The sequence below is a fragment of the Grammomys surdaster genome, unplaced genomic scaffold, assembly GCF_004785775.1.
Source record: "Grammomys surdaster isolate TR1022 unplaced genomic scaffold, NIH_TR_1.0 241, whole genome shotgun sequence".
NCBI lineage: Eukaryota > Metazoa > Chordata > Mammalia > Rodentia > Muridae > Grammomys > Grammomys surdaster.
This window is the reverse complement of record NW_021604686.1, coordinates 1,638,386-1,663,088: the sequence shown is the minus strand read 5'-3', so window position 1 is coordinate 1,663,088 and position 24,703 is coordinate 1,638,386. Positions and strand designations below refer to the sequence as shown.

Sequence of the window (24,703 nt, the reverse complement as noted above, 5' to 3'; positions counted from 1 at the left end):
TTTTTTTTTTTTAAATGTGCATCACCACACCTGGCCTTGTTCATGATTTTATTTTTTAAAGATTTATTTTATGTGAGTACTGTCCTCAGACACACCACAAGAGGGCATCCAAACCCATTACAGATGGTTGTGAGCCATCGGATGGTTGCTGGGAATTGAACTCAGGACCTCTGGAGGAGCAGTCAGTGCTCTTAACCGCTGAGCCATCTCTCCAGCCTTCGGAGTGTCAGATTCCATGTGCCGGGTCTTCGGCTTTCCTACCCACCCACCCCCGCCCACATGTTAATCTCTTCCCATTTCCGCTCCCACTCAGTGATTGTCCACCTTCCAGACAAAACATCACTATCTCTCCAAGGCCACGGTGTTAAGACTCATGGGGCCTCTCCAAGTTGCTTCGAAAAGCCTGCCTTCATCTGCTAGAGGCCCTGCATAGGACCCTCAGGGCAGAGCGGGAAAGGCCAGAGACTTCAGGAGTGCACAGTTGCCCGGCGCCCTGCAGAGTCTCCTCTGGATGCTGATACTGTAGCATATAGGCAGGTGGCTGCTTGGTTCTTTTGTGCTGAGGGAGCTGAGGCCTGGGAGTTACAAAGTGGCTCTCGAGTCCTCTATGCTATGCCCTTGCTTTGGCGATCCAGGGAGTTTGTGGTGTCAAAAAGGAATAGGCTGATTAGAGGGACCAGCTGTCTTTATGTTAATGAATTGAGACAAAATAACGGAGCTGCAGTCTCAGCTGGGCCCTAGGGTCTTGTAGGCTCATCCTGGCATGACCGGGGTCCTCCTTGGGCCTACAACCTGAGTTCTAGACCACGGGAGCCAAGGGTGCTGTCTTCCTCCCCAGTCACTCCTAACAGCATGTCAGGAGTGGGAGCAGATGCTACACAGAAGGGAGAGAAGGGTAGTTGGTGATGAGCGGGGAGTAGGAAACAATATCCCCTCGAGAAAAGGCTGAGCCTGTCAGATTTGGCATGATCCAGAGCTGTCAGGGCACAGATGCACCTTTCCGATGTGAAAGCGTGTCAGTAAGATACAGAACTCAGGCAACCTGGGCTTCTATCCCAGCCTGCAATGTGACTGGGAAAGCCCCAAACCTCAGAATCTCTCCTCTATTTGTCTAGCCTCTATTTGTAAAACAATCTTCCAGCTCTAATCCAGGAGACACCCTCCCTTCTCCTTGAGTGACCTCACTTCCTCTTCCTAGTCCTACCTGGAGCCCAGCCCCTCCTCCTCAGTTCCAGCTACTCCACACCTGTGCCCTCAGCCCCGCTTTGCTCGGACTCCGGCAGTCCTGACCTGCGGGTCAAGGTGGTGTCCTGAGTGGTTTTGCCCCATAAACTCATTTGGACCTGTGCGGTGTTCAACTATTCTCCTCCTTCACTGTGTGACCCTGCCTTGGCCTTTGGGCAGTCATGGAACTGCGGGGATCAGATTCCTTCCAAGAGAGAAATGCTAGCGCTAAGCCTGGCAAGGCTTCACAATCAGGAGGGCTAGAATCCAGGTGAACAGAGACCACGGGGTTTCCCAGCCCCTTTCTGCACCACATCATTTTGGCTAGGGATGCTTCATCCCATAAGCTTTCCAGGCTGCGCATGCTCCGACCGGTTCTGGTAAGGGACATTTGCTAGAAAGGTTCAGATACCCACCAAGGCCGCTTGACAAACCCTCCAGAGTCTCATTCCTGGTCCACTCCAGGTCATAGAGCCCCACCAGGAGCTGAGATACACTTGTCCGTACTTTGCCTCATAAGTCCTTCTTAACTTCCTAATGCAGCTTGTTTGTTGAGGAAGTCAGGGCTGCCTTGAGGAAGTCAGGACTAACATTTTTATTGTCTTGCTAGGGCTGCGTGTGGTGGTCCATGCTTTTAATCTCAGCACTCAGAAGACAGAGGGTGGTGTGCCTCTGTTGAGTTCAAGGCCAGCCTGGTTCTACATAAGAGAGTTCCCAGACAGCCACAGCTGTATAGTGAGACCGTCTCAAACAAAACAAAGTAAAAGCAAAACAAAAACAAAAAGAAAAAAGAAAAGGATTGCTAGGGAACCCAGGCTTAGCAATTCCCCTGCCTCAGCCTCCCATACCCCAATTTATGTGCCACACGTCTTTTCGAAACCTGATGGCCCTATTTCTATGAGGCAGAGTATCGCGTCTACAAACGAGGAAACTGAAGCGCAACGAGGTTAAAGTGGCAGGTCCAAGGTCACATGGCTAGAAAGTAGCGAGGAATGAATGATCTAACGGAACGACTGAATGAGGGCTTACGATCGCCCTCGGGGCAGACGTTTGAGGAGCGCGGCGAGCGAAGGCGGTGCACAAAGCCAGAGGCCGGGTCGCGGGAAAGTTGGTTCCACTCAGGCCTTCGGCACGGGAGGGCCCAGGGGAGCGCAGGCTCCCAGAGGCACAGCCGGGTTCTGCCCCCACCCAACGGCCCGCCCCGCCCCCGCTCCGCCCCCCGCCCCGCCCCGCCCGGGACCACAAACGGCGCCCGGCGGCAGCGCGAACGGCAGCGCGGAACGTCGCTCTGGGCTAGTTGCCTGCCGCGACTTCCCGCGCAAGGCCGGCCGGACAGGGACCCGCAGCCTGGGTGGCGCTGGAGGATGCCGCTGCTCCTCCGGGTGGCGGCCGCTAGAAGCCTGCTGCTCTAAAGGTAGGAGCTCGCCTACCCGGCGGGCGCGGAAACTTGGGCCGAGTTTGCGGGCGGCGCGTGGGCAAGGGGCGGGTGGCCCTGCCCCAGGGCGCCCCTACCGGCCGGACCGAGCCCGGGGACCGGGGACCGGGGCCCAGGTGCTGAGGCTTCAGGCGGTCAGACTGCGGGGCCCGGTCGTACTGCTGCCCGGACTTTGCCAGGACTTGGATGCTCCCTGGGCCTGGTAGAGCCCCGGAGCCCCGGCAGTGCCTGGGCGTCAGGGCTGGCGAAGAGTCAGGCGGATCCCTCGGGCCTCTCGCGGGGCCAGGCTCACGCGGATTGCCGGGCGCCGATTCGGGGTGGGGGTTGGGATTGGTGGCGGCGGGCGCTGAGGTGCCGCGGGGCCGTGGACGAGCCCTGTTGGAACAGCATCGCCTGCGGTTTCCGAGCCACTGCTTGACTCACTATCTGGCCGTAGCCCAGGCTGGCGGGATCGCCCTGAAGGAGGTGGCTGCCCGGACTTCGGCTGGACGCCCCCCCACCTCCAACCCCCCAACCTTCTAGACCTCAGTGCAGTCTGCGGCCGTCGATCCGTGGGGTTCCCAGCGCGAACCTCCTGGCTTTCACACGTGCCTGAGCTAAGGGAGAGCACGGTTGGGCGGCGGGGGGCATGTGTTGCAGATTCGGGCCGTGCATGTACGTGCAGGAACAGCTTTGCATGCGTGGCGGCGGTCTGTGTGTCAGCCTGCTGGGGTGCACGTGCGTTGCAGAGCCGCGGAGAGAGAGGCTTGGGGACACCCGGAAGCCTGGTGTAGCGGTGGGGCGCCAGTTCCCATCTGAAGCCGGCTGGCTGTGAGCCACTGGCACGAGGGTCACGGGCGGGGCCGGGGAGAGGGAAGTTACTAGTGGAGCCTCCAGAGACCCTTTCTCTTAAACTGGGAAGCGTGGGCTGCTCCACACTGAGTGTCTAAGAGAGCTCAGGGCCTCAGCTGGCAAAGTTTTTTTAGAAGACCAGTGTCTGTTAGAGCTGAGAGAATACTGATGCCGGCCTAAAACTTGGCTGGGATCGCGCTCTTCTTGAGGCCCCAAGGATGTGACGTTGGAAATGGGAATGGACCCACGGAGTTGTCTGTCTCCCTCGTGGAAAAGCAGGAGTGTGGGCGCTTGACCCTGCCCTGGGTTCTGGCTGAGGTTAGAACTCATCTGAGAACTAGTAGAACTTGACATCTTCAGGGAAGGATCACCCGAGGCACGACCTTCTCCAAGTGCCTGGGGCTACCTTGGTATCCGGAAACAAGGCACTTTCTTTTCGGCTACTCCCTCAGTGCGGGTAGCCTCCACCAAGGGAGCTTTCTATCATACTGGTAGGGCATCACGTTAGCTCCTCACCTTACATAGTCTTGGGCTGCCTTTTTTGGAACCCTCACTCCTCCTACAAAGATGGCTGAGGGTCCCAGGTGGTTGGTTCTCAGGAAGTCTCCAGGGCCAAAGGGCACGGGTTGGGTTGAGCCCTGGAGAGGAGGACTCTTGAGAGGGGCGGTTAGAGCAAGTCCCAAGGGGCATTGGTGAGACCAAAGTCAGCCCTTAATTAATCAGACCTCCCCCAATAGAGTGGGCTTGGTACCTTCTGAGCCTTGTGGTGCACCGAGGCGGGTAGATCTCTGTTGAAGGCCATTTTGGTCTGCATAGGGGGATCCAGGCTAGATAGAGATAAACAGTGAAACCCAGTGAGAAAGCAAAACCAACCGTATATAAGCATAGAGCAGTGTACGGTGGGGCCTTCCATAGGCCACACTACTACCATCCTTTACGTTTTCTTGTCCCCTTGCTGGTCTGAGCCTCTATAGTCATTGGCTACTGTTCAGAAAGGAGGAGAAAGCTGGTCCCTGCTTGCTGGTGACAGAAGTGTGCGGCACTTGACCTGTGACCTACTCATAGGAATATTGATCCCATTTACCCTTTTCTAAGCCACCGGGAATTTTAGGGGGTGCGAGTGCTCACTGGGGGAGGGAGAGGAGGGACCTTGATAAACTCCAACCAAGAAGCCTCAGAAGGAGCCACCCATAAGTCACTGGATGCCTGTTTCATTAAGAAAGTGCCAGTGATAACTGTGGACATTGGTCCTCGCCCGTCTTTGGACTTCCCTCTGTGCTGTATTTTTCTCTTTCAAATAGAACCTAGATTTATTAAGGAAAAGTGAGAAAGGACAGAGTGGGAAAGGCACCAAGGAAAGCATGCCTCTGTGTGTGTGTGTGTTTTCTCCCTGCACTTAGTCTGCCCATCACTAAAGCACTGTGGAAGTAGTCGCTAGCCAGGACTCTTACCTCCCCCCTCCCCAGTCACTCCCCCTGCCTCCTCCATTTATCATGTCCACAGGGCCTGGAGATTAACAGACACTTCTTCCCTGAGCCAAGGACCTTCCTGTTGGCACCTCAGCGCCACCTGCTGGTCAGTTTTGACCCTGCTGCTGAGCTGACCCTACTTGGGTTACCCAGACACCCCTCGAGGGACGGCCCTATCCATTCAAGACTAGTTTGGTTCTGGTTCTAGGGACCTGGCTTTGAAGTTTGGGGTTTTGGTAAGACAAGCGGGTCAATAAAATGTTAGAAGAAATTAGAATTTGTAGGCGGTGCTGGTTCCATGTCTCGGCAGTAGTTGGGGTTTTAGGTTTTTTGGTTTTTTTTTTTTTTTTTTTTTTTTTGAGACCTGTGACATCTTGGAGTAGGAACCAGTAGAGAAAGACAGCCCACTTCCCGTGCTGTCCCTTTCATCAGTGACTTTGGGATAGTGACTTTCCTGGGAGGCAGTGCAGGAAGCCAAGGCAACTGACACTCTAGCACTTCCCAGAACCCCAAGCGCTGGCACATGCTCCTGTGGTGGAGTTCGGACTTGTATGTAAGGCCACAGCACACGTATTTGTTCAGTAGAGTTCTGTATCTTAAAAATGACAAATAAAGCCTGGTGGTGGTGGTGGTGGTGGTGGCGGTGGTGGTGAGTGCCTTTAATCCCAGCACTATGGAAGCAGAGACAGGCGGATCTTTTGTGAGTTTTTGAGGCCAGCCTTGTACAACAACAGCAACAAACCTACAACCAGAAACAAAAAGTAGGGTCAGAAACCTGTGCAAGTGCGGCTTCTGCACTTAGTTTGAGCTGAGTATTACTAAGGGCCGGAATCTCGGGTGGCAACAATTCAGAGTGGCCTGTGTTCTAACCGTCTTTGCCTCTCTTCTTGACCAGGTCAGCAAGTCAAGCAGCAGGGTTTCAGGAGAGCTTGCCGCCTTCACAGTAATGGCGGAGAAGCGGCCCCTGGGGCCTCTGGGCCCTATGATGTACGGCAAACTGCCTCGCCTGGAGCCAGACGCAGGGCCAGGACATGGCATGCCCCTTTCTGCTGCCACCCAGGAGACCTGCAATTACAAAGGTGCCTACTTCTCATGCCCCATAGGGGGTACTTCCAAGGCAGGATCTGAGCGGTTGGCATCCTGGACCCCATATCCATCCTTGTATCCCACTGGTGTGGCAGGATCCCCACTCCGGGGTGACAACCTACTGACAAACTGCCTGCTCTACCGCCCTCCAACAGAAGGCTCTGAAAAGATACAAGACTCGAGTGAGCTCCTGCCCTTCAGTCCCCAGGCGCATGCGTACCCAGGCCCACCTCTGGCAGCGCCAAAGCCTGTCTACCGCAGCCCTTTGTGTTACGGACTGTCCACTTGCCTCGGAGATGGCGGAACAAAGAGACCATTGGATGTTGACTGGACCCTGGTGTCTGGGCCCCTGCTGCCTTCTGCTGACCCACCCTGTTCTCTAGCTACAGCTCCTGGCAAGGGCCAGCCCCTGGATGGGACGTTCTTGCGTGGGCTACCATCTGGGGGACCTGGCAAGGACTCTTCCCTGACTTTTTCCCCATGCCAGGCATTCTTGGAGAAGTATCGAACTATCCAGAGCACAGGTCTCCTGGCTTCCAAGTACACTGGTCCTTATTCTGGGGATCCTAAGCAAACACTGTCTGAGGGGCCCTCCAGTCCTTGGACCCAGCTTGCCCAGCCCCTAGGACCACCTTGCCAGGATGCAGTGCCAGCCCACTACCCGCTGCCCCCACCTCCACAGGCCTTGCCCTGTCCTCCATCTTGTCGTCACCCAGAGAAGCAGGGAAGCTATGGCTCTTTGCTCCCACTGACACCTCTAGGAACCCACAAGGGGGCTGCGTACCAAGCTGGGGGGCTGGGCAGCCCCTACCTGAGGCCACAGGCACCGCAGACTCCCTACATGCCCCCTGTTGGGATAGATGGTTATTCCTATTCCTCTGCGCCTCTCCCAGCACCCTCACCAGGGATCAAGCTGGAGCCCCCTCTTACCCCAAGGTGCCCACTGGACTTTGTCCCCCAAACTCTAGGCTTTCCTTACGCTAGGGATGACCTCTCTCTCTATGGGGCGTCCCCTGGGCTTGGGGGAACACCACCTTCCCATTCCCAGAATAGTGTGCAGCCTGTGCCACAGCCTGGTGCCTTCCAGCGAACATGCCAGCCTTTGCCAGCCAGCCAGCCATGTTCTGAGCCCGTGAGACCTGCAGAGAAACCAACACCAGAAGCTCAAGAGAAGATGTGGCTGCCCAGCTGCAAGAAAGAGCAACTCCAACCCAGGCCCAGTGAGCGTCCTGGGGTACCTATTGTCATCCGAGACAGTCCAGTTCCCCGCACCTCACCAGCACTGCACCCCTGTGCCAAGGAGCGCCAGTCCCTTCCACAGAAGGATGCTGGGCCTCCCAGCTCTCCACCAATGCCTGTGATTGACAACGTTTTTAGTCTGGCCCCCTACCGTGACTACCTGGATGTACAGACACCGGAGCCTACAGCTGAGCAGGACTCAGCTCCGGTCACCAGTAAGAGCCAAGACAAAGATTGCAAGGGGAACCTGCCTGCTGAGGATGGGGTCTCCAGGGCTCCCTGTTCTCTTCGCGAGGAGGTGGCTCTGGACTTGAGTGTGAAGAAGTCGGTGGCAGAGGGTGTCCCTGTCAAGGTCCCTAGTTCCGAGGTGCGTGATAAGCCCAGTGAAGCTGTGGATGGGCCAGGTGTAGAAAACACAGTGTCGGGTCTGCCTGGCCTAAAAAAGATGGTCACAGAAATACCTGAAGGGACTGCAGAAGCCACGCCAAGGACCAACTTCCACAGCTCTGTGGCCTTCATGTTCCGAAAATTCAAGATACTCCGTCCTGCGCCCTTACCTGCAGCTATTGTCCCATCTCCGCCCACCTCGGCTCCTGTACCTGTACCTGTGCCTGCCCCAGCCCCTGCCCCTGCACAGCCTGCACCCAACCCCCCATCTGTACCCATGGGACTACAGATCATCACTCAGCCTTTGCCAGTGGCATGCTTCAACCTGGCCCTGCCCAGCCCACCAGCCATAGCCGTGGCATCCCCGGCCCCAGCCTCTGCTCCACCTCCATCACCAGCTCCTGCTCCTGCGCCAGCCTCAGGCCCCGCTCCAGCCTCTGCTCAAGTTCCCACTGCAGCCCCAGCGGACTCCCCAGAACAGCACTTTACAGGGTTGCACACGTCCCTCTGCGATGCCATCTCGGGCTCCGTGGCCCATTCTCCACCAGAGAAACTGCGGGAGTGGCTTGAGACAACTGGGCCATGGGGCCAGGCTCCCTGGCAGGAGTGCCAGGGTGTTCAGGGGCTACTAGGCAAACTGCTGTCTCAGCTGCAGAAGTTTGTGTGCACACAGCGGTGTCCCTTCCCCCATGTAGTACGGGCTGGTGCCATCTTTGTACCCATCCATCTGGTGAAGGAGCGTCTCTTTCCAAAGCTGCCACCAGCCTCTGTGGACCACGTGCTGCAGGACCACCGTGTGGAACTACGGCCCACCACTCTGTCAGAGGAGCGTGCGCTGCGGGAACGTGCCCTACACGGCTGCACCTCCCGCATGTTGAAGCTGCTGGCACTGCGCCAGCTGCCTGATATCTACCCTGACCTGCTAGGCCTACAATGGCACGACTGTGTCCGCCGCCAGCTGGGTGAGCATAGGGCAGCCCTGTAGCCACTGGAGCTGTGTGAACGTGCGGCAGGTGTGTGGGCTGCTTGTGTGGACGGTGGGCAGAGGGGTTGAGTGGTTCTAGGAATTTTGATGGGGCACCGGGTGGGATTCCAGGGATTTCCCTTGCCCTTTTGAGATCTGTTTGCATGCAAATAAATGTTCTTGGCTCCCCTCCTGGATGGGCCTCTGTCTTAGGGTTTCATTGCTGTGAAGAGAAGACCAAGACCAAGGCAGCTCTTAGAAAGAGAAACTTTTAATTGGGGCTGACTTCAGTTTCAGAGGTTTTAGTCCATTATCCTGGCAGGAAGGAAGCATGGCAGTGTCCAGGCAGACATGGTCTACATCTTGATCTGCAGGCAGCAGAAGGGGACTGTGTGCCCCACTGGGTGTAGCTTGAGCATAGGAGACCTCAAAGGCCCACCCACACAGTGACATACTTCTCCAAGGCCACACCTTCTAATAGTGCTCCGTCCTGTGGGCCATTCCTATTGAAACCACCATAGCCGCTTTCTCTATGTATACCTTCTGTGTCTTGTATATGCTGCTTCTGGGCCTTTGGCTAGGCTGTTTTCTGTCTGAAGATTCCGATGTCTTCCATCCGAGCTTTAACCCTAAGTGGTGACTGTATGCTGCCTCTTGGCACCTGGGCCTCCACTATGCTCATCCCGAGGCACAGGCCTCGGCTCTGGTTTGTTAATTCACTGCAGTCTTCCCAGCCCTGGTGAGGAAGTCGTCCTTGCTCACTTCCTGTGCCAGGATCTGCCAGAACCTCATGGTTCTTCCCACATGAGCACTTAGCTTGGAATGTATGTTTTCTCTGGTCTCCTGGCACTGCGTGCATACCCATGATGCCCGGGATCAGAGAACTGTTGGGTTCGCTTTCCTCCCAGTGGTGCATTGCCTTGTTTCTTCAATCGCACTCTCATTTTGAAAGTGTCTCTTATATACCGCAGAGTATCTTCAAACTCACGGTGACCCCGCCTCCCTAGGACCTGACGATGGTCATGTGTCCCACGCTCAGCTTTGGAGCCTGCTCTTTTTTTTTTTTTTTTTTTTTTTAAAGTAAGTGTTCTAGAGGACACACACATGTCTCAGTGTTGTATGGTGGGGACTTGCAGCCATGACAAGGTGAGGGGTGTAGCCTTTTCTGTGTTAGGAAACTGACTTCTGGATTCCTGGCCCTTTCTGGAGTCTTCCTTGCCTGCTGTCACATGCGTGCCACCAGCCCCTTGCCTGGCCAATTTCTGAGCAATGTATTCTACTTCCTTAACTAGCTGAGAACTCTGCTGTAGACAGCCTGGGTCAGGGTGGAGGGGGCCTGAGGCACAGTACTACCATGGAACAGGCCCTAGCTGGCCCACATTCTTGAGTTTTGCTGTGTCTAGGGATAGAGGGTCATGTCCCTCTTCCTGGTCTTGCCTGCTCATTAGAAGTCTGACCCTGGCAGTGATTAGGTTGAAGACCCTTGCTGTCTATCCCCTCCCTGAGCTATGGGGCCTCTAGAAGAGCGTCTCGGCCTGTGGGTCGTGACCACCTTTGAGGAGCAGATGACCCTTTCACAGGGTCGCATGTGAGGTTTGTTCCTGTCTAGGTTCCCGTGATCTCCTGGCTTCCGTCTACACTGGTCTCACAGCAGCTTGGCTCCTGCCCTGGGGATTTTGTGGCAGAAAGATAATGGCTCTTTTTGTATGGCAGAGCACTCTCTTTCCCCTCTTCAGTTTACTCAGCTATGTGGTGAGATGACCCAGCCGGTGTTTCCCGTCTTGCAAGCCTCCCTTTCTTTCCTTACTTCCAAGCAGCCTCTTCTGAGCTGCGTCCTCGACAGATAGAGCTCTGGTGTCCCTTGGGTAGGAGCGTGTCTTTAGCAAGCTCCCATTGGTCTGATCTGTGGGCTGTCTGTGATGCTGTGACACTGCCGGCATGCAGGACCACCGTTCTAGGTGACTTTGAGATGTTGGGACCTTGCAGTTTGGCTTTTGCGGTCTGACTGTGCTTTCCTTTTGTAGGTGGCATCGACACTGAGGCCAGAACTTTATCCCCATCAGAACCCACGGTGACCAGAGATGAACCAGAAAGCCAAGCCCTGACTGGAAAGTTGCCAGCCCCCAAGGTCAAGAAGCCAGGGAGGAAGCCACCAACGCCCGGCCCTGAGAAAGCAGAGACAACCACTGGGGCAGGGTCATGCAATCCCTCACCTAGTTCTGGTGCCAGCACCAGCCCACCAGGTCCCACCCTGAGAGCACGCTTCCGCAACCTGTTAGAAACCGCCTGGCTCAACGGCGTGGCACTGCCTACCTGGGGCCACAAGGCCTCCGGAACGGATCGGCCTTCGTCTCACCCCCAGCTCTTGGACAGCCAGACCCATCATCTGTAGAATTGTTACTAGTGCTGTTGGGACAGCCAATCATCTGGGGACCGCTGTGTACCTGTCCTGACATCTAGCTGCCCAGGGCTAGGATATGAGGCTGGGCCCACCTCACTGGGCAGAGACTTCCTGAACTTTTAACTTGAGGATCTTTGTTAGAAGCGGTTCCTTCCCTTGAGAAAACCTGTGGGCATTAGAGCCAACCCCACCTGGCCTTGAATCCTGACTGCTGTGTCCTGGGCAAACACTTCACCTCTCATGAGCCCTTGTTCCCCATTTGTAGAATAAGACAACACAGCCTACCTCACAAGGGTTGTTGTGGGGATGATGTCTGAAATACAACTACCATGATTTGGTTTGCTTCTTGCCCAGGATAGGCCTGTGACCTCCTCAGTCAGGCTGTGGAATAACAAGACTGAGGATGGCAGAACCTTCTTGTCAAGTCTTCATGTGTCTTGGGACCCAGTTACCTTAGGTACACAGTACAACGTGTATGACTCACAGGCTTCTTCGCCGGGCCGCCGCAGGTGCAGGGACCTGGCCTGGGGCCTGAGGAGCCTAAGTCTGTTCTGGATTCATATCCGTAACCTACCTGGGCTGTATTTCACACCCCTGTAGCGTTGTGTAGAGTTGTATGTGTCAAGCAGCTACAGGGACTGGACCTGACAGGCCATGTGAGCTCAATGCTGGGAGATGTTCCGGACTGGGCACTCTTGGGGTCACCTCCCTGCAGAGCTGAATTCAGCTGGTGGCTGAAAGTTCTTGTCTTATTTAAGGGTTTTGATGAGACTGGGTCCTGGGGAACAGCTATTAAAGCATTTGGGTTGTTTTTGGAGCTGGGGCCTAGCTTTGTGTTTGAGGGTTTGTAGATTAATGTTGTGTATCACCCTTCACCAACTGGCTGTCCTCCCTGCTCCTGTGCAGGATGTCTGTCCTAAAGGCTTCTAGCACTCCACCCCTCAGGCCTGCTCACACCTGCTGGGCAGCCACTCCATCCTGGGAGAGACCTTCCCATGACTATGGAGAATCTTAGAGGCTGGTGGCTTATGTGTCACCACATCTGTGTGCCTGTCTCCTAGGACTGAGGACGTTGTCCATTAGGGTCTGGAACTATCACCCCTCCCTTTGTGTCCCATCAGCTTCACCACAGGCACCAAGATTCCCCACCATGCCCCCTTTCCTGAACCTTCCACCTGTTCTGGAACCAGTCCGTCAGAGCTTACCAGGGCTGGATGTAGTTAGCGCCTGTGCCCAGCTACCCTTGCTGCAGGGGTTAGCCTGGCCCTGAGCCTGGAGTTAATGTGGCAGCTGTCATTGTCCTCATACAGGCCCAAGAAGTTCAGTTTTGGGAGAATCCGTTTTCTGTAACTAGTGACACCATAGGCAGACGGTCTAATGAAGGTTCTTTGGGTTCCTGGGTTTTGATTTTGCTTTTAGATGCGGTCTCACCCAGTGGGCCTAAAAATTGAGGTGTGTGTGTGTGTGTGTGTGTAAGACAGATGAGGAGAGGGAGGCCACACTGAATTTTGGATAGTGGTTCAAGACATCTGGTGATGGCTTTCCTGTTGGCAGAATTCTGACGTAGATTAGCGTACCACATGGCAAGAGAGCTCATGCGTGTGTCATCTGGGCGGCTTGTATGGCTGTCAGCATTGGATCCTCTGGCTTCACCTGATTTTAATCTTAAAACACCTCAAACACACCACCTCCAAGCACAATAGCTGGATTAACTTCCCATCCCCTCACCTCGCAATGGGGGTCAAATTTCAACACATGAACCCTGGGGGTGGGTCATGTTGAAACTACATCTAGATCCAGTACCTGGCCTTGGAAATGGGTAGGGATAGGAACTGTGTCACACTGCCATTGTAAGACTAACCATGAGAGTGGTGTCAGTCGTCCTCTGCCCCACTCTCACTCCCCTTCCCTTGTTAGATGACAGTCACTTCAGGGTGGCATGTCTCCACCCAGGGCCAGAGAGACCTGAGTCCTGGACTTTCCACCAGTTTACAAGTCCTTCACTTTAAACTCACAGGCTCCCGATTTTGAGTCCATCCCTAGTGCCTCGGGGGCATGGCTAGACCCACACATCACCTAACTAATGCCAGGAGCAGGCTCAGGGCCATGAGGCTCCAGTGGGGGAAACCTGGCATTAACACTCAAGACGAGCCTTAAGGCCCCAGCAGCCCGTTCTGCTGAGGAGCAGAATCTGCAGGGTGAGTGGAGGAACAGCTCCTCCCCAGTCTAGGGGGGAAGAGGAGAGAGGATGGAGATGAAGGCTTTTATCTTTTTGGTAGCCTACCTCTCCTGGTTTGCTAAGGGGGTTGAGCTGAACCAACTCTCAGCCCCTCAAAAGCAGCTGGGAGCATGGCCTGAGTGTCTCTTATTTACACTGCTGGAAATGGATGGGTGCTTTTAGCCCCCACCTGTCACCTCACCTGAGGTAGACTATTAGGGGTGTTCAGCCAGCAAATACTAGCTTGCCTTTTTTTTTTTTTTTTTTTTTTTTTTTTTTTTTTTTTTGCCAGCTGCTGTTTTACATGTTCTCCGGGCCTCCTCTCTGGCTGCCACCTCCAGACACTGACAGTATAGCCTTTTCAGGTACTCCTTGTTTATTCAGCAGGAGGAACTGTAGAGCCAACCATTTCTGGCTGGCCAGGATGTCTGGGTTAGGCTGAGGTTGGCAGGCAGGTGGGGCGCCTTGAGTAGTCTGGACATAAATCCTTGGGCAAAGATGTGGTGACCTTAGGATGCTCTAGCCAAGCCAAGCTCTTGGGCCTGAGCTATGTAGTGGGAGTGACTCCCAGGGGCCCCAGGCAGAGGAACACGGTACTGAAGGATTGACATCCATAATGTCTGCCGTTTCCAGTCTGGTATCCTCTAACCAAACCCCTTCAGGGTCATGGAAACTTTCTAAGAAGACTCAGCCCAGGGATTTGAGTGCCTGTCACTTATGGATCTAAATAGGGAAGCAGCAATGCATTCAGGGAACCCTAGGGCCGGCCTCTTCATACTCCCAGGAAGAGGGAGGCCACTCTCTTAGGAATCTGACCAGGAAATGGACACAAAGAGGCAGGTCTGGGTGCTCCGTTGGTTTCTTCTCTCAAGGCGCGTTTCAGCTGGCTAGCAGGTCAAAGTGTCTGTGATGGGTGGGTGGTCTCCCCTCTCACTGGGTCACTCCTAACCCCAGAGGGTGTCCAGTTCCAGTCCTGTCCCGGAGCCCTTGATATCTTCAAGCTGAAGACCGTGTCTGGCAGAACGGACAATATGGCTTGACTAGAATGTTTCCCCCACCCCACTCTCATGGTCTGGCTGCTGGTTCCCTTCCCTCACCGGGTCTCCCAGCTCTTTTGCAGTTTGGGGAATCTTGGGGCTGTTAAGTCAGCCTTAGTCTAAGACCTCTGGCCAGACCAGCTAACCATGGAACCTGAGTGGCTGAATTCCAGCGTGCAGTCTTACTCTCTGGACTGGTGCTAAGCCTTCTTGAGTCAGGCTTCTGAGCTGCCCTTCTCTGCCTCCTCTCTTCCCACTGGTGTTAATTAGGTAAGGTAATATCTAGAGCTGAAAGCAAATTCTCCTGCCAACTTCGTCTCTCACCCTTGTACACAGTGGAAGGCCCAGAGCCAAGCATCTTTGAAAGGCCACCACCTCCTTCAGAGGCCACCACCTTCAGCCCCACAGGACCAGTCCTGCCCCTTGATGTCATGGCCGAGACTCTGACTCCCTCCAAGAATAAAAGCTTGTAGGTTGTAGTTCTCTCTGCTCTGTTCTCTGGGGCAGTATGAAGTCACTACGGTCTGTCTTGAATGGACCCCCACAATGATGGCTCAATGTACATGAACATTCTGGACACTCGCCCTGCCTCTAGCTCTGTGCTCTGTGTATACATACTGGCTATTGGTCTCTCATCTTCCTAAGTGTGGTACCCATACATAGGTAGGTTATGGTAGTAGGGCCTGCATCATGTTCCACAAGACCTGACTCCAAAATTTTATCCTGGCCCACCTGTGCAAGCTGCAGGGAGCCTGTGGGCTTAGCTTTATATGTGAAGGAAACCACTGTTCGCTGAGGGAATGTGAAGCCCCAGCCAAGGACTGGCTTTGGAACCATGGACACGGGAGGGAATATTTGCCCAGTTTTATGCAGTGTGGAGGTAGGGTGAAGCAGGAGTATGAGGAAAGTAAGCCCAGGCTTGCCCACTCTGCTCTGGCCTGCAGCTTTATTCCTCTGGGTTGAGGTACTGTCTGGAAGCCCTGGGTGAGGTGAGGTGACCTAGGAGATGTATGGGGGAGGAGCAGCACGAAGGGCCACCTGGAGGTATAGAAAAGGGACAGAAGCTATATGTCAATAATACTGAAACAAAACATGTCTGTAATCCTATATCTCAGAGGCTTAGGCAGGAGGACCACTGCAAATCTGAGGCCAGCTTGGACCATGCAGTGAGTTAAAGGCCAGTCAGGGGTACATGGCGAGAAATTGTCACTCACGAATAATTGCTGGCTAGTGCTGCCCTCCCCCATCTGCCTGACCATGGGTTAAGATGGAGGCCAAGCAGGAGAAAAGGAGTTCACATCATCTGGGGCCCTTCTAAGGGCCTAGAGTGGTCACTGACAGCATCCCTCCATGGCAGGGAAGTAAGACCTGCACATATCCATTTTCTGTCCCAGTTCTTCCCTTATGACCAACGTTCTGCTTTTGTGATCATAGCCCATGCCACATGGCTTCCAGGAAGCGTCAGCCTGACTACCCCTTGGCTTCTGCCCGAGGCAAGATGGATCCCTGTAATACGGACCCCACAACCCAGCACCGTGGCAGAAACTCAGGAAGAGGTTTGAAAGATCACTCAGAGACCCCCATACATCATTTCCTCAGGGCAGCCAGGGTGATGAGCTTCTGCTTGCCTGGCAGAGGAAGGGCCTCTGTACTGAGTGGGGTACAGGCACTGAAGTGGTGGGGCTTTGGTAGCTGAACTATGGAGATGCAGTCATGGGGTTCAACCCAAGGCCCTGGTGGAAGGCATGCTGTTCTGGCTGGCCTGTGCTGGGAGCTCAGGTTCGCATGCACAACAGGCTACTGTCCCTTTGTTTGAGTTAAGATCTCAAAAGCTCAGCCAGTTTCTTAGTAAGAAGCTCTTGTCAGGCCAGACTCACCAAGATGAAGAGAGACATGATGAGCTGGAGATTCAGCATGGCTCCACCCCTGGGGCTTCTCGAGGCTCTGGAGCTGGGGGCGCCTGGAGCAAAATGGGTGGCTGAGAGGATTTTCCATCCTCAAAGCCCTCAGAGACTTCTAATTGTGGTGGCTGTTCCCAGGACACTTGGAGCCTGTGTCCCCTGGGGCTCATAGGAAAGATAAGAGTAGATTTGGCCGCACAGCGCTGTGTGGAGGAGGAGAAGGTCAGGGAGGCAGAGGGATGGAAGACATGAACAGGACAGGCACTGACCAAGGACTGGGAGGAGCATCTCCAACTGTAGACCCTCAGTTTCCTGGAGGGAGGCCAGGGCTTGAAGCATGGAGTCCTGGATGATGCCCTGGGCTGGTGCAACCCCAAAGAAGGCAGTTTGCACTCTGGCAGTCAGTGGTTCCTGGCTGAGAGGACCATCACAGGCTTCAGGGGGGTGGAGAGATACAGAGAGACCCTCTCATCCAGCCCCAGGACCCACCCTCTGAACTGAACACTCACTGGAATTCCTCCACCACCACTTGACCAAAGTTCTGCAGAGGCTGGAGGACTGAGGTTAGCTGGGGTCGGGAGACAAGGAGTGTAACAGCTTTCCACAGTCTAGCCCAGCCACACCCCCTTCCTCATTCCCTCCATCCCCCTCACATCACCCGTTTTGTCAGCAGTCCCTGAAGCTCCTGGAACTCAGAACTAGTCTTGTTCTCCAAGGCCTCGGTGAAGGGGTGACCCACAATCAACAGCCACGTGTCATAAAACACCAGATCTGCTTTCTCCCCTAAATCAACGGGGGTGGGTACGGCTATATTAGCCAGGGCTCCTGTCTTCTGAGAGCTCCTGGATAGGACCACGCCCTGGCCCAGGGTTGCTTGCCCAACCCCCACTGCCCTCATCCAGTGGTCTGAGGGCCTGCCTTTGCTGCCTGCTCTTATTAGACTAATGAGCTAAGAATGACTTCTGTTTTTAAGTGGATGAAAACTGTCAGCAGTAGGAAATTGTACGGCATGAAAAGTATATGATTACACAATTTCCGTGTTTGAATATGAAATTGTACTGGAACAGAGCCAGCTCACTTGCTGTGACATACCTCTGTTCTGGCTGTGTTCTCCCTATAAGGGAGGAGCTGGGAGCCACAAAGGGCAAAGATTAATTCTCTGACCCTTTGTGGTAATCTACCAACCCACGCTCTAGTGTGTCTACTGGAAGGGTGATGGCCTGTTCACGTGACAATAGGACACCTCGTGTTCCTTACTGTCCCCTGGTCTCCCAGAAGGGGCCCCATGATGAAACTCAAGCCCCTGCTTGAGTTTCGCTGTCTGTTAAGGGGATGGCGAGGTTTTTTAGGTTGAACGCTGAGTGGCCAGACACACCGTATGTTGAAAACTAGCTCTGAGAGAGTCAGGGCAGGGACCCAAACCAAAGCCCCATCGCTGGGAGCTACAGAGCAGAGCCCACCAGATGGAAACACTCAACATGAGAGGCTGCACAGGGGAGGTGGCTGAGACAGGCGCTTAGCGGTGAATTAGCACTTCCTAGGCTGAGGGTCTAAAGCTGAACAGCTCCAGGTTGTGGCTGCTGGAGCCTGAGAGGCCTTGGATTTCTCCAATGTGGCTGGATAAGCCTGCTTGACTCTTCCTCTCAGGGGGCCTCACGGGGAAGTTGGAATTCTGACCTTGGTGTCAGAGCTGACCACTGTGTCTCCTCTCAGGACAGAGGATTAAGGTGAGGATTGAAAGTTGACTAGATAACTCTATTCTGAGCCTAGGTTTCCCATAGACCTCTGGACTCACTTTTTCCCCATTGGCTGACACACACGCTTTGCTATTGAGGGTTCTGTCCTTTCTCAGAGGGGACAGTGAGACCTAGAGGAATGACCCAGAGCGGTACATGGGGCCCAAGCTCACTTACCATTGGCCAGTATGCTGGATTTCTGGAGGGTGGGGTCTGTTATATGATGGGCCAGGTGACTGGCCAGGCCTTGGAGGTGGATGGGGATGGGGTGCTTGAGCTTATATTCCATGTAAACTCTCACCCACTCCTTCACATCGCTAGGGTAGGATGGGAGAGGGCAGAGTCATGATATCTTTGCCAGTACATGCTTCTAGAAGCAAGTTTTGGGCTCCTACGTGTGCACCCAATGTTCTTTCCTCAGAGCTCTGTGAGGCTGTCTCGACAACTGGCTTAGACAGAGTTCTTACTGGTGTTCTCCAACCTATACCTGACCCTCCTGGCTTTGGGTCAGGGGTGGAATCACCCTAGAGACATGTCTCCAAGACAGTAGTCATGTAGGCTCGGTAAGTGGGAGTGGGAGTGGGCCGGCCTGGGAGCCTGGACAAACCACTGGGATTCTCAACCCACCTGAATAGGAGCAGGGGCTGGTCCTGGGGCTCAGCCTTGTAGAATCTTGACACTTCATGGGTGACCTGTAGGATGTCCTGGAGGTCAGGCTGGCTGGGAGCTGCCTGACCTAAGGCCCAGTATGGGGTGGGCCAGGCTTTAGACAAGGTAAGGTAGGACCTGAGAACCTTCTCCAGTGTGGTCTCCTAGGCAGGGATCGCTGGTGACAGCTTTGTCAGTGACTTCCCTCAGAGCTTTCTCTTCCCTCAGCCAGCTTTACCCTCAGGGCATGGCTGGGTTCCCTCCATGCTTGCCTTCCCACAGGCCTAGCTGGTGCAGCTCTCCCTGGGCATCACTGTACCAATCGCTAAAAGCTATAGAAGCCTGTTGACAAGGGAGGCAGGGAGAACAACCCAGTCCCAGCAGCAGGGGAGGGGACACCTCACCAGCCGGAGGATCTGCTTTTCCAGCAGGATAAAAGGCTGAGAACTAGGCAGGAGCAGCTCGGGCAGGAAGGGCCTCATGAGTGTGAAGCTAACGTTGATGATTTCCCGGGTAAGGTCATTCATGTTGTACCCTGCAGAGACACACACAGCAGTCTGGTAAGTTGGGACAGCCTCCCTCTCTCACCATGGCCTACTCAGGGCTTGGGCAGATTGAAGTGACTCCTCCATGGAGCCCAGCCAGCATCCTCCGTGGGCAGGCGAGGAGGCAAGGGACAGGTGTTTCTCTAGACTCACCATCAGAGGAAAGGCCATGGTCGGCCAGGGACAGGTACCCAAGCGACCATCTGGAGGACTTCACCTTGCGATACAAAGTCCAGAGGATTTCTAGAGCCGAGGGAGCCGGAGGACCAAAAACGAGGGAGGCTTTCACCTTTGTAGAGCCAGGCCTACAGGAAGCAACCAGTGGGGACAAGATAGGCCTGGCTGGTGCAGGAGGTGGTGTGTGGAAAGGAGCCCACCCAGGCATCTACCAGCAGAAGAGAACATGATCTCTGAGGTGCCAGACCTCCTTGGTAAATGGGGATAAAAGTCAGTTTCCGAGGAGGCTGTTGGAGGCCTGAAGGATGCAGGTGGGAGTGCACACAGCAGGGGCTTGGTTAAAGTTCCCTTGCACTCCTAAATGAGCTGGTTCTCATGGGGATACTGGAGATCTCATCCAGGGAAAGACTAGGGTTAGGTGTTACTCAGAGGACAAGGCTGGCTGGGAGCTCTCAGGAGGTCTAGTGGACACTGAAAAGTAGCCTTAGCTGCAGTTAAAGCGGTAAGGGACTCTGGAGAGAGGGAAGTTTCTGAAAGCCCGGAGGGCACGGGCCAATTGCTTGTGTCTTGCAGGAGGCAGCCTTCAGGCAGCTCTCAGGGAAAGATCTAGAAATGAGCAACCTCAGAACCTAAAACAACACCTGCCCTTGCCTGAGATCACCTGTGCTACCTCAGGGCTTGGGAGATAAGATGGGCCCAGGGTCAGGGCATGGCGTCACTGAAGCAGACTTCAGGTTATTAAAAGGGAAAAGTTTTGCAGCAGCTGGGACCATGGCCTGGATAACCCCCATCTCTGGAGGCAGTCCACGTTCCTAGCAGCCCAGAATGAGAGTCGCACCCAAGGATTTACATTTATTTACATATCATTTACGTGACCCTGTCCCCAGGATAAGTAGCTTGGCCCGCTCTTTGCCTGTCTTTTTTTCACTGTACTCAGACAATTCCGTCCAAACCCAACAGCTGGAATTAGGAAATGGAAGGAAGGCAAGCTGAGGTCATGGAGCACAGATGGTAACGGAACCAAATATGGACCTCTTATTAACCCTTCTAGGCTAAAGTACTCCTGGCTGGGCAGCCTGAGCTCAGGGACACCCCCCACCCCCCATCAAGGCACGGGTCAGTTGAGAACCACACACACTCACCGAAACAGCAGGGCACTGACATTCTTGAAGTTGGAGAAGGCCTCGTGGTAGATGAGCCGGAGCTGAGGCAGGGACGTGGGAGTCAGTGTGTGCACCCCTCCATCTGTCCTGGCCTCTGCAGAGGCCTCATCCCTGATCCTGGTTCAGCTGGGTCTTTCCCAGGCTGTTTCCCTCTAGTAGCCTGGGTTTGTGATTTCTTTTTATGGAAATTCTCACTGAGATCTGTCTGTCCCAGGTCTGCACATATGCAGGATTTACCTCTGTAGTCCAGTCACCCTGGGCTCTGCATCCTAACTAACAGCTGCCAGCCTGGGCTGCCTCTCCCATCCTCATTTGCCATAGAATCCTTTGTCAGCCCCTTCCTGCAAATTTCACTCCCCCAAACCATGTTCCTCCTGCCCAGGTGCCTGGGAAGCCCTTCGTTGTTGGATTTGGCTTCCTTCTGTCCACGCCAGTTAAAACTCTCCCCACTGCCAGGTTTGGTGGTGCATGTCTTTGATCCCTATGCTTAGGGAGCTGAGGCAGGTCCACTGTCAGCCTGAGCAACATGGTGGGAACCTACTTAAGTGAGAAAAAAAAAATCCCAAACCCAAACCAAAAAAACCCACAACCAGGCCAGATGTGGTGCAGATGTGGTGACTCAGCCTTACAGCCCTTTGGAGAGGAATACCCAAGGACCAATTCAAGGCCAAATTTGGCTACTTAAAAACTCAAGAAGAGGGGCTGGAGAGATGGTTCAGTGGTTAAGAGCACTGGCTGCTCTTCCAGAGGTCCTGAGTTCAATTCCCAGCAACCACATGGTGGCTCACAACCATCTGTAATGGGATCTGATGCCCTCTTCTGGCACAACGGTCTACATGTAGATAGAACACTCATACATAAAATTAATAAGATTAAAAACAAATACAAAGCCGGGCGGTGGTGGCGCACGCCTTTAATCTCAGCACTTGGGAGGCAGAGGCAGGCAGATTTCTGAGTTCGAGGCCAGCCTGGTCTACAGAGTGAGTTCCAGGACAGTCAGGGTTATACAGAGAAACTCTGTCTCGAAAAACCAAAAACAACAACAACAAAACAAATACAAAAAGGGCTGGGCATGTCACTTGGGAGGCAGAGGTAGGTGGGTTTCTAAGAGTTTCAGGCAAGCCTGGTCTACACAGTTCATTCTAGGCCACAGTTGTCCTAAAGTAAAACCAAACAAACAGAAAAAAGAGGATGTTCCATCGGTATGGTATAGAGTGGTCACTTAGTGTACGCAAGTAGGTGGCTAGCCTGCAGCCTTCCTTCTCACAGTCTGTCAGAACTAGGAGCAGTCCTTTGGTCCCTATTGTCTCCTGAGGTGAATCATTCAACAAACAGAACCCTGCACAGCAGGTGAGAAACGGCAGTTCCTGGTCAGGATGCCTTCCCTGCTCCTGGTTCAAGGATGGAGCTGTGCTTCACTTAGCCAGGGGATCAGGGTGTGGTCCCAGATGAGCTTGTGTGCTGATAAAAAGCCAGCAGTCACACAGCGAGAACCTGCTCTATTTCTGGTAGGCGAGTTTTCCCCTCACTGTGAGATTTTTTTCCCCCTCTGTAATGACTTCAAAGAAGTATTTCTGCTTAGCCTCTCCTCCGACTCCTCTCAGGAGCACAGCATGGCATTCATTAGATTTTCCTATCTTGTGTCTAACTGCTGTTGGGAGCCACAGCCTATATAGTATGTGTTATGGCTGTGCCTGGCCACTCAGAAGGAAAGCAGAGCAGGAAAGATATCCTCATCTACATTCCTCTACCCAGTGAGCAGGTGCCACACCTGGTAGCAGATAAGCCATCGATCCAAGGGTACCAGGTTCCAGACAAGTTTTGTGAAGCGGTTTCGGTTGATCCTAAAGGTCACAGTATGGATCGTATGACGAGATCCTGGAGTGGAGAATCTCAAGTCCTGCAAAGACTCATCCTGGCCAGGGTAAGGGAGGGGAGAGGCCAGGGTAGGATCAGCATCTACAGATGACTCTGTGAAGCCAGAGCTATGTGGGGTAGAGGGAGGGCTGGAGAAATATTGGAGGGAGAGCGTGGGGATGTGGACTGGGCTGGTAGGAAGCCATGGCTCAGGGTGGCTGGGTTGTAGAGCCAACTGGGGTGTGAGGTTTGAAGTTTTAATGGAAGAGTCTGTAGTTGAGGGTACAATCACAGATGCAGGTTTAGAAGAGTCACTAGCTCCTGTAGTGACAGAGGAAACCTGGACCGGGATTGAGGTCCCTAATCTTCCAGGAGATGAAGACAATGGGGGCTCTGTAGCTTTCAGTATGTTAGACATCCGGGGGAAGATAGGCAGTCTTAAGGAGGTACTTGGAGCCAGTACTACAGATGAGGATGCATCTGGCCTGGAGTGGCCATCCCTCCGTGGTATCCGGACAGTGGGATTGGGGTTATGCCGTAGCAGGCATGGAGGTCTGGAGAATATGGGGGGATGGGAAGTTTTACTTAAATGCCCTGTTTGTTTAGATACAACAGTTTTCTCCAGTGTTGCAGAGGCAGGAACTGTCCCACACAACCCGAAGGTCTTGTTGAACTTCTGCTCAGATCCATGTATGGGAGAAGGCTGTGGTGATGACATAGTAATTGTGTCTAGAGTTCCAAGGGCCAAGATTTCCTCTATAGGATCAGCCTCAGAGGACACTGGCTGAGAGTCAACAGCCATGTAGGATGCAGATATGGTTAGGGTTGAGGGAATTGGTTCAGGTATGACCCTGCCCGAGGAGTCAGGCAATGGGGGAGACTCCTGACTCCCAGCCCCTTCTGTAGAAAAGTCTCCTGCCCTCCTCCCCAGGGCCTCCGATTCCCTCTCAACTGAGTTGATTTTGCCAAAGATGTGTGTCAGGATGCCCAGTAGAATGCTGTTGTTACTTTGCTGAGGTGATGTACCAGGCGCTGAAGGAAACTGCTTAGGGCCTTCATCAGTAGAGAGAAGGGTCAGGGTAGAAGCCGAGACTACTAGGAAGGCTGCAAAAGAAAAAAGACCTGGCTTTTCACTGTCTGGTGGGCAGGACTGGCCCCCAGCCTCTCAGATCTCACCCTGGTACATCTTGCTCACTTAGGTACTGGAAAGTAATACCTGATTAGACCCCCCAACCACCGAGCTACTTATTCAAGCCATCTCCCCTCCCTGATTCTAGCCCGGCTGACACTGGTCAAGCCATCTCCCCTCCCTGATGCTAGCCCGGCTGACACTGGGATGCCCTTACCCAGGAATAGGCACTGGAAGGACAAAGGAAAATGCCTTTAGGGTTTGTCTATCTATCTCCATACTGATGACCCCTATGTCAGGGACCCCCCTCCTACCCCCAAAGAGAAGTCTCAGAGGCTCAGTGGTTGCTAGGAGTCGAGAATCTTGTCTACTCTATTCAAACCACCTCGGAGGCTCAGACTAACTTGATGGAGCTGGAAGTGCTATCTGCTTCTCCATTGTGGGTAAGATTGTGACCTGACCATGTTCTGGGCATACAGGGTTCGTCTTAGGGGCTGACTGAGAGGTGGAACATGTATGTAGGGTCATCTCTGAAGGCTCTGAGGTTAATGTCGAGCCTACCTGCAGCTGTACAGAGCTCCAAGCAGGTGATCCTGAGTGCTCTCAAGAAGCCCGAGCTCCTCAATCTTTCCCTAGCATCTCTAAGGCTGGCCAAGGTTGGAAAACCATGGAGACAATGAAGTTGCCGTTACGGAGTTCCCTGAGGAGAGGATTCCACCCTTCCATACAAGTAAGCTGGTGGTGATGGGGAGACAACACCTCAGCTCACCTTCCCCATCCGTACTCACCAGCCAAGAGAATTCCAGCTGCAGGAAACCACTGCTTGTCCATACTGCAGGCTCCTGGCAAGACGTCTAAGGATGCAGCCTCAGGCGACAGATACAGTGATGCCCTTTGCAAGTCCCCTTCGGGAAGGGCGTCATCAGGCTTAGGTAGAATTCAGTGTGGAGCCTTCGCCTAAGTTGCCAGAGGCCCTGAGTTCCACCCCATTACCCAGCCATCCACTGCCGGTAGCTGTCCAGAGTTCCGCCTCCATAGCAAGGTGCCCTGAAGCTGCCCTAGTCATCAAGTGGCCTCCTGAAACTTGTCTTGTGGGGCTGAAGACTTCAAATAGGAACACACGTACCTTTCCCACAGCCTGGAGTTTATTATGGTTAAACAAATTTGTTTTGAGAAATAGTTAAAAAAGTCCTTGGGCACAGAGGAAGCCCTGGGTGAGTTAAGACCTGAGGGGGATGTGCTGTTGACATTGGTGT

At 53.9% G+C, this 24,703-nt stretch overlaps 2 protein-coding genes across 3 annotated transcripts; one reads left to right on the top strand and one right to left on the bottom strand.

Annotated features, from left to right (window-relative positions):
* The first annotated feature begins 2,465 nt into the window (after nucleotides 1-2,465).
* Nucleotides 2,466-11,853, top strand: CUNH15orf39 (chromosome unknown C15orf39 homolog). 2 transcript variants are annotated; one of them, XM_028774434.1, is made up of 3 exons: nucleotides 2,466-2,638; nucleotides 5,855-8,633; nucleotides 10,660-11,853. In XM_028774434.1, the coding sequence occupies exons 2-3, from the start codon at nucleotides 5,906-5,908 to the stop codon at nucleotides 11,025-11,027; spliced, it is 3,096 nt and encodes a 1,031-aa protein (XP_028630267.1). In that variant the 5' UTR covers nucleotides 2,466-2,638; nucleotides 5,855-5,905; the 3' UTR covers nucleotides 11,028-11,853. The 2 variants fall into 2 exon arrangements, with proteins under 2 accessions (XP_028630267.1, XP_028630269.1); XM_028774436.1 differs by having other exon boundaries at nucleotides 2,582-2,638; nucleotides 5,855-8,684; nucleotides 10,660-10,772.
* Nucleotides 11,854-13,112: 1,259 nt separating this feature from the next.
* LOC114626897 (taste receptor cell protein 1) lies at nucleotides 13,113-24,278 on the bottom strand. Its single transcript, XM_028774444.1, has 12 exons — nucleotides 24,236-24,278; nucleotides 22,233-23,422; nucleotides 20,441-20,502; nucleotides 19,275-19,426; nucleotides 18,981-19,111; nucleotides 18,556-18,620; nucleotides 18,106-18,245; nucleotides 16,851-16,975; nucleotides 16,702-16,760; nucleotides 16,462-16,607; nucleotides 16,169-16,251; nucleotides 13,113-13,262 (listed from the first exon to the last, which is right to left on the bottom strand). The coding sequence occupies exons 1-12, from the start codon at nucleotides 24,276-24,278 to the stop codon at nucleotides 13,113-13,115; spliced, it is 2,346 nt and encodes a 781-aa protein (XP_028630277.1).
* Nucleotides 24,279-24,703: the final 425 nt, after the last annotated feature.

Excerpts from the sequence above, each read along its gene's own strand:
- LOC114626897 (XM_028774444.1), bottom strand. The coding sequence starts at position 24,278 with ATGGACAAGCAGTGGTTTCCTGCAGCTGGAATTCTCTTGGCTG. Across the intron at positions 18,246-18,555 it reads CAGCCCCTGCTCCTATTCAG|CGATGTGAAGGAGTGGGTGA; the intron begins GTGGGTTGAGAA and ends ATCCTACCCTAG. Across the intron at positions 16,608-16,701 it reads GTGGTGGTGGAGGAATTCCA|CCAGGAACCACTGACTGCCA; the intron begins GTGAGTGTTCAG and ends TGGTCCTCTCAG.
- CUNH15orf39 (XM_028774434.1), top strand. The coding sequence starts at position 5,906 with ATGGCGGAGAAGCGGCCCCTGGGGCCTCTGGGCCCTATGATGTACGGC. Across the intron at positions 8,634-10,659 it reads CTGTGTCCGCCGCCAGCTGG|GTGGCATCGACACTGAGGCC; the intron begins GTGAGCATAGGG and ends TTCCTTTTGTAG.